The sequence below is a fragment of the Zootoca vivipara genome, chromosome 15 (assembly GCF_963506605.1).
Source record: "Zootoca vivipara chromosome 15, rZooViv1.1, whole genome shotgun sequence".
NCBI classification, from domain to species: domain Eukaryota; kingdom Metazoa; phylum Chordata; class Lepidosauria; order Squamata; family Lacertidae; genus Zootoca; species Zootoca vivipara.
Window position 1 is genome coordinate 32,632,457 of NC_083290.1, and position 8,895 is coordinate 32,641,351.

The following is an 8,895-nucleotide window of genomic DNA, read 5'->3' on the forward strand; positions in this document are numbered from 1 at the left end:
GGTGATACTGTTGGAGTCCATGTCTTCCTCCCCCAGAAGTCCCAGTGGGCACCAGTGACCACTGGGCACAGGGAACTGGAGAAAGATAGAGCAGAATAGCACTGTACGCAGACCATGTTGAATTGAGACAGAGAGATCCTTTCAGTGAGACGAGTTCTAATCATTATTCAGTAGTATAGCTACAGCAGGTGTCTGGATATAAACTTAGGGTTGTATCCAGGACTAGTCCTACTCAGAGAACACCCACTGAACATAACAGGCATGGCTGATATGGCTGATATAATGCTATTACTTTCAATGGTCTATTCTAGAATAGAGGTTAGTTGGAAATGACCCTTATTTAGTTGGAAATGACTGAAATATTTTGTATATTTAAAAGTTAGATATAGATATTGAGCAGCAAGCTTCCACTTCAATTACAACCTTCTGCAATGTTCCTTAAGATTATGGCTATCATATTTTATAATAATAATTTGCTTTTGCCATAATGTTCTCTTTTTCAAATGGTGTGATTATATATATGAGCATTTTGCCTTTGTTTCTTCCCCCCTCCAGTATATATGCCTAGGAGATGTATGCTCCCTGTAGTCAGCGGACCCTGTGGATTCTACATTCGTCGCTATTTCTATAATACCAAGACTAATAGATGTGAGCTGTTTATCTATGGTGGCTGTAAAGGCAATGAGAACAACTTTACAGAACGGATTGATTGCATCCGTCAGTGCGAAAGTTATGGTAAGACAAAAAGACAATCGACAGCACCTACTTTTATTTTAGTATTATCCGTAAGACTTATATTTCCAAACAAAATATATAAAAAATCCTTCCAGTAGCACCTTAGAGACCAACTAAGTTTGTTATTGGTACGAGCTTTCGTGTGCATGCACACTTCTTCAGAAACAGTACACTGGTCTCTAAGGTACTACTGGAAGGAATTGTTTAATTTTGTTTCGACTACCAACCTACCTGTAACTTCTATTTCCAGCAATGCAGTATTTTGTCCTTATCTAATGGAAGAGGTAACAGGTGTGCTGGGGTTTGGTGGGATGGACACCCGGTTTCAGTATAGAGTATGGGGGTGTGGTTCGCCATCTTCCTTTTTACTGCTGCTTTTTACTGTACCAAGGGGCATGCAAGCCTACAGTGCCAGAGAGAAGGGCGTGTAGAGTGTAGAGCCTCCCAAAAAGAAATAAAGTGAGCAGTGCAAGGTCTAGACCAGGAATGGGGAACCTGTGGGCCTCCAGGTGTTTTTGGACTACAACTCCCATCATCCCTAGCTAGCAAGACCAGCGGTCAGGATGATGGGAGTTGTAGTCTCAAAACATCTGGAGGGCCGAGGTTGGGAAACACCAACCTATACGAGGGATGGGCCTCCAGATTTTGTTGGAATCCCACTCCCATGATCCTGAGTGAGGATGGCTGATGGTACTAGATGATGTGAGTTGTAGTCCAAAAACAGCTGGAGACCCAAGGTTGGGAAACACATAGGCAATGGCATGGCACCGCTGCAGGGATGATAATTTGCCACTTCCTCCCCACCCCCGAAGCATTGCATGAGCATTCCTAGAGTTGCTCTAGTGCAGTAGACTATGGGAATGCCCAGCCTCTAAGGAACAAAATAAGATACCATATTTTCCCGTGAATAAGATGAGGTTTGTTGCTTTTTGAAATTAGTAAAAAATTGGGGGTCATCTTGTACACGGAACATGGGCATCTGGGGGAACTTTTAAAATATTTAAGCATATGTCTGGGATTTTGGCCAGGGCGGGTTGAGGCGGTCCCTCCTGCCCTGCTGCCGCCCCTTCTTCCCCCTCTTTGGCCTGCATGCTGGTGACTGGCTCAGCTTCTGAAGGATCAAGAGCAGGCGCCGCCGAGAGCTACCTCAGCTACCTCTCCTTGCCCCCCTTCTTTCCTTCCCCCCCTCTTCCCTTCTCAAACTCCCACCCTGCCCCCAGTGCGCTCACCTCCTTCCTCAGTTCAGTTTGCTTGATGGCATGGCCCGACGCAGAGCGGCCGCTGCTTCCCCCGGCTCTTCCTTGGCATCCTGCTTGGGAGCCTGCTTCCCCGCAGCAGCAGCTGCCATAAAGGGGAAGCATGTGGTGCCCCCCCCCAGTCGCTGCCTTTGCTTCTGCACCACGGTGCACTGGGAACTTTGAGGGCGATCACCCCCCAAAATATCAACAACTTGCCACTGCCAATCATCCAGATTTTCACTTCTATTTTAGGGTTTCATTTTCTTAATTTTGGGTTCAAAAAAATAGGGGGCGTCTTATACATGGGGGATGTCTTATACATGGGAAAATATGGCAATTCATGAAATCAACATTTTTATAAAGTGCTCGGGTATGTGGGACTGGATTGTTCTGCTTGAGGCTCTCATGTATTTGTTGAGCTGTTGCCTGTCCCAAAAGGCCTGATTTAACCACAGAGCCTAGGGCTTGCTGATCAGAAGGTCGGCGGTTCAAATCCCTGTGACGGGGCGAGCTCCCGTTGTTCGGTCCCTGCTCCTGCCAACCTAACAGTTCAAAAGCACATCAAAGTGCAAGTAGATAAATAGGTACCGCTACAGCGGGAAGGTAAATGGCATTTCCATGTGCTGCTCTGGTTTGCCAGAAGTGGCTTAGTCATGCTGGCCACATGACCTGGAAGCTGTACGCTGGCTCCCTCGGCGAGTAAAGCGAGATGAGCGCCGCAACCCCAGAGTCATCCGCAATTGGACCTAATGGTTAGGGGTCCCTTTACATTTAAGGTGAAACTATGTTGGAGGTGTTGGTCCAGCTCTCTTGCCAGCTCTGTTCCAGTATTTACCATTTGAAGCGGCAAGGTCTGAAGGAAGCTTGTGTCCATATCTGCTTGGACATGCCTATAAGCCTTCCTAGCAATCAGGAACACCAATCATACAGGATCCCAGACGATTATTCTTATTGTCATCCATTTTATTCATCACATTCTACACAATCATCCCGATATACAATTGAAACAGCAAGAAGCAGTTGAAAATACACAACAAAGCAGATATATTTAAAAATAATTTTTAAGAAATGCAAAATAGACACTCAGAAACAGACCCATTCATCTGGCTGGACAGCTTGTTGGGACGAAAAGGCTTTCCGTTCTTTTCAAAAAGTGCAGATAGCAGGCACCTGGGGTATCTCAACAGCAATGCTATTCCACAGAACAGGGGCAGCCACACTCAAGGCCCTGCTCCGAGTTTCTGTGCAGCAGGCTTCTGATAATATTTGGAATTGGCAAGAGAAGCTCTTCTGTAATAATAATAATAATAATAATAATAATAATAATAATAATAATAATTCCCCCAGCCACTCTGGGGGGCTTCCAACAAAACATTAAAATACAGAAATCCATCAAACATTAAAAGCTTCCCTAAACAGGGCTGCCTTGTTGTTCTCTTTGACCTCTGGTGGGAGGGCGTTCCACAGGGTGGGTGCCACTACCGAGAAGTCCCTCTGCCTGGTTCCCTGTAACTTGGCTTCTCGTAGCGAGAGAACCTCCAGAAGGCCCTTGGCGCTGGACCTTAGTGTCCGGGTAGAACAATGGGGGTGGAGACGCTCCTTCAGGTATACTGGACCAAGGCCGTTTAGGGCTTTAAAGGTCAGAACCAACACTTTGAATTGTGCTTGGAAATGTACTGGGAGCCAATGTAGGTCCTTCAGGACCGGTGTTATGTGGTCTCGGCGGCCGCTCCCAGTCACCAGTCTAGCTGCCGCATTCTGGATTAATTGTAGTTTCCAGGTCACCTTCAAAGGTACCCCACATAGAGCGCATTGCAGTAGTCCAAGCGAGAGATAACTAGAGCATGCATCACTCTGGCGAGACAGTCCGCAGGCAGGTAGGGTCTTGGCCTGCGTACCAGATGGAGCTGATAAACAGCTGCCCTGGACACAGAATTGACCTGCGCCTCCATGGACAGCTGTGAGTCCAAAATGACTCCCAGGCTGCACACTTGGTCCTTCAGGGGCACAGTTACCCCACTCAGGACCAGGAAGTCCTTCACACCTGCCCACATCCTGTCCCCCACAAACAGTACTTCTGTCTTGTCAGGATGCAACCTCAATGTGTTAGCCGCCATCCATCCTCCATCGCCTCCAGACACTCACACAGGACCTTCACCGCCTTCACTGGTTCTGATTTGAAAGAGAGGTAGAGCTGGGTATCATCCGCATACTGATGAACACCCAGCCCAAACCCCCTGATGATCTCTCCCAGCGGCTGCATGTAGATGTTAAAAAGCATGGAGAGGACAGATCCCTGAGGCATCCCACAAGTGAGAGCCCAGGGGTCTGAACACGCATCCTCCCCACCACCACTTTCTGAACATGGCCCAGGAGGAATGAGTGGAACCACTGTGTCTAGACGGTCCAGAAGGATGTTATGGTTGATGGTGTCAAAAGCCGCTGAGAGATCCAGCAGGACTAGGAAACAGCTCTCACCTTTGTCCCTAGCCCGCCGGAGATCATCAGCCAGTGCGACCAAGGCAGTTTCAGTCCCATGGTGAGGCCTGAATCCCGACTGGAAGGGATCCAAATAAACTGCAAACTGCAGTGATCTAGGCTATGTTCTTGCAACACCTTTAAAGTACATTCTTTCCCCCAGATAATTCTGGGCATGGTAGTAAGGGTTGCTGGGAATAGCAACTCTGTGAGGGGTAAACAACAATGTTCAGAACTATTTGAGGGAAAGATTGTGTTTTGAATGTAAAGTATCGTGTGCACGCAGCCCTAGAGTGCAGGGAGACTTGTAAGTGTTTTCAAATGAACAATGCAGCAAGATCAACAGGGTTTTGTTCTGCTACTTTAGGGAAGTTTTTAATGTTTGATGTTTTAGTGTGTTTTCATTATTCTGCTGGGAGCCACCCAGAGTGGCTGGGGAAACCCAGCCAGATGGGTGGGATAAATAATAAAATTATTCTTATTCTTATTACTGTATGACGAGAGCTAAAGTATGGAGAATTGCCTCAAAGGAATGTTGAAAAATGGCAGACTAGTAAACAACAACACACAAAACTAATGACTTTTTCTTTTCTTTTTACTTAGTAACATCAAGGTACTTGAGCAAAAAACCTCGTGTTAATTTTTTTGCCACCGTGTTGTCCATTGTAGAACGTTTCCAGTGATTAACTGGAATGTGGTCGTCGTTTTTCATTGTATGGTATGGTGTTGTGGGCAAGGGCTAACAGACGGAGACTGATGCCAACTCCATAAAAAGACCAGCCCCTAATGGCTACTTGGAGCTCAGGAGTTGGAATAGCCTATGCCTCACCTTCATATTTAAGAACAATGTGCAACCTTCCTTCAGTTTTCTTTAGGTTGTATCCAATTAATTTCTACTCTCAGTTGACTCACTGAACCTAAGTTGGTCATGTGCATTAATTTCAATGCTTCTATTATCTGAATTGGACTAATGTTGGGTACAGCCCTTTATGACCAGCTCTCCTTTCCCCCCCTCAGCTCCACGTGAAAACTATGACCCCAGACAACGATACCCCTGATTAATCTTTCATGGAACAAAGGCACCAAGTGAAAGAATGCTGACTCTCTTGCAGCTGTACCAAACTTTGTGGGAATTTCTTGCCAATGAACTCAACTTTTCTTCAGCAAATTGTAGTCTGCTCTTTGAGTGTCACTGTCCTCAGTCTCTTTTTTATCAAATGTCCATTTTGTTTCATTAGTTGTTTGTTCTGCGAGGCTTCCCTGATGCTACCTCATTACTGGTGTCCAGAGGAGCTATAGTGCAACAAAAGCAGGACAAAAATGATTTCAGTTACAGGATATGCACGGCTTCAAAATGAAGCGGTGTGACCACCCCAGAACTTTTGCATGTGGAAACAGCATTAAAAGTGAGATTGCGTATGACCACCCCATTAGCACTGTGAGCACAAATCATCATAAACGTGTAATAAAAAGGAAGTCTGAGGGGCCCCTCAATATGTAATCTTCAAAGGAATAAACAATCTAACTACATCCAGACCCAACAGAGTTATAGGGAAACAGCTACTGTACTATGGAGGGGACCTTATGGAATCCGAGTTAATGCCACAATGCCTTTATACTTTTATAAAGTATAAGCTCCAAGCTATTTTCCTAAACAAAAGTTTCCAATATTAGACCTCTGGGAAGAACCATTTTCTCAGGCAAATTGTTCTTCTTGTTCCATATATTTAGAGTACTTTTCCTTGTTGCAAATATAGCAGGAAGGGAAAAAAAGAAAGGAGTGAAATCAGCTTACATTAGCTTACATTAGCAATAATAATAATAAACAATAATAATTTTTTTATTTATACCCCGCCCTTCCCAGTTTAAAAACCGGGCTCAGGGCAGCTAACAACAGATATAAAAACATTGATTAAAAACAACTTAAAAACAACTTAAAAACAGCATAAAACACATCATCAGTATAAGAACAACCCATCTATCCTAATTGAAACATGTGTATTAATATACCGTAAGCAGTTCATATGTCCAAACAAATATCCAAATAGCACTGATGATAAGATAACATGTTTCAAATATAAAAAGGCAACTGAAAAGCAAATGATGGGTGTATATCCTTCCAACACTGAAATATAAAAGTCTTTTCACAACTATAAGGATCTACTTTTGCTGTCCACCACATCACAGAAATATAAGAATACTAGCTGTACCCAGCCACGCGTTGCTGTGGCTCATCTCTGTGACTCACCCCCACCCCACCCCACCTCGTCCCGACCCCGTCTTCCCCCCACCCCCCACCCAGGCAAGCCGACACCTCCACTTAGCTCAGTCTTCAGTTTCACTCTTGTCCAGCAGGGGTTCCCTGCAAACCTGAGCTGAGCTGCTTTAGAGAGGGAAGCTTTGGTAGCTGCAGTACCAGTGGAGACATCGCTAGAGGGTGGATGTTTTGCAACCTCTCCTGTTCCTGTTTTTGTTGTTTTACCAAAAGAAATGTTTTTACCTGTGACAGGTGTGACATCTGTATAATCTAAGTATATGGAAACACTCACGTATTCGTATGTGACGTGTCCAAATTTCAACGCAATCGGTCAAGTGGTTTCGGAGAAAGGTGGAGACACACAAACATAGACATTTTACATTTTTATATACAGTATATAGATGAGAGCACTGGCAAATATCAATGATTTTTCCAAAACAATGAATACGCAAACAACAATTTCTGATCAAAACCCACATAATATGCCTCAGAGAGGCATTGTCATGAGCATCTTTCTGAACTAACTTGTTCCTTACCAGAAACATCCATTTTTATTGACTTGTTCTCAATTTTAAAACTAAAGCAACAATACATATAGATGCTAAAGCAACTTTCAATTGGTTAGACTGGTTTTAACATTGTAACACCCTACTGCACAGGGAACTTGAGCATCTAAGAACTTGAGCCCCGTCTACAACTTTCCAACAAACATAATAAACAAGTAGTATGGACAGTGTTCTTGAAACCACGAAAATGAATTTGACCAAACAGCAGGAGGCAGTGGAAGACAGGAGTGCCTGGCGTGCTCTGGTCCATGGGGTCACGAAGAGTCGGACACGACTAAACGAGTAAACAACAACAACAAGTATGGGTTTAACTTTCTGTAAATTTCCAATTCTTTCCTCAAACACTCAGAGGTGCCAGTCCATAAATAGACACCAAAAGGTGCTGTAATTTAAGATATTGCCATTCAACAGCAGTAGGTAGATGGCACTTTCACCACAATATTAAAATGATCTGAAAGTATAAGGAAGATCCCTATGTCCCAAATGGATTCTACTTTCTAACTGACAATTGAATTACCCAATTAATCTATCCCCTTTTCACCTTCCAAAAAGGTACTGTATATGCACATGATTTCACGTTGAAGCCCTCGAATCTGTAGGCAGGGTTAGGAAAGACTCCTGTCTGAAACCCTGGACAGCAGGTAATATCATAGAATGGGAAGGAGGCCTGACCGATTTCCCCCTATATCAGAAGTCAAGTTATACCTGCTCAGGAGCAGTTAAGAGGCAGCAACTCTAGACAGAATTCTAAAAAGCCCCTTCCCCTTCAGTTTGTTTCAATTTATTTTTTCATAGATCAAAAAAATTATGCACAGATGCTTTAAAGGAGACTCAACAGTAGTGCAGGTATATCAATGCTGTTGAAGATACAGGAACACAAATTTCAACCAGATAAGCTTTTGGATCCCAACTGAATTTCACTCTGACGGTGTTCAAAGTGCAGTGAACTATTAAAGTGTGGTGATGTGGATCAGGCCAAAGGTAGCCCAGGTAGCCCAGCATTCCCTTCTCACAGAGGCCAACCAGAAGCCCAAACATAGCAAGCCCATTGGTGGGAGGTCCAGATTGGCTCTGGCAGTGGGCTTGAACTGCACCAACCTTGCCACACCTCACCTCTCTACCTCCCAGGAAGGTGAAGCAATGTGACCACCTGGAAGTCATGTGAGCAGCTGTGCACCACCTCAATGCCCGCTACTGGCAGTGACTTACTACAAAAGAGATCTTGGGATCACCCTGGATGAGCTCAATTAAAATAACTCAAGTTTGTGTGGCAAGTCTGAGAAAGGCAAATTCCATGCTTGGGATTATTAGGAAAGGGATTGCCAGTATTTTAATGCCCTTATCAGGGCCGTCTTAAGCCCATCCAGCGCCCTGGCGCTAAGGTCCCTCCAGCGCCCCCCTCCAGAGCCTCTCCAAGGGAGTGCCAAGCGGACCGTGGCAGCAGCGGGAGGCCACCTCCAAGGACTCCGCGCTGCGCCTCCTTCTCGTTTCCCCAGCGCTGGGTTCCGCTCAATCAAGCTTCGCCACCAGCGCACGCACCGCGGGACCAGCAAGAGCTGCTTGGGCACTGTGCGCGCGCTGGTGACAAAGTTTGACTGAGCGGAACCCAGCGCTGGGGAAA

At 45.1% G+C, this 8,895-nt stretch overlaps 1 protein-coding gene across 7 annotated transcripts in view; it reads left to right on the forward strand.

Moving 5' to 3' along the window:
• The window catches only part of LOC118097204 (carboxypeptidase inhibitor SmCI-like), a 138,292-nt gene extending 131,661 nt beyond the window's left edge, over positions 1-6,631 (forward strand). For all 7 annotated transcript variants that reach the window (XM_035139931.2, XM_060283019.1, XM_060283024.1 and 4 more), the window contains 2 exons: positions 556-735; positions 5,469-6,631. In XM_035139931.2, the coding sequence (XP_034995822.2) occupies positions 556-735; positions 5,469-5,509 (221 nt within the window). In that variant the 3' untranslated portion in view covers positions 5,510-6,631. The remainder of the gene's footprint in view (positions 1-555; positions 736-5,468) is intronic.
• Positions 6,632-8,895: the final 2,264 nt, after the last annotated feature.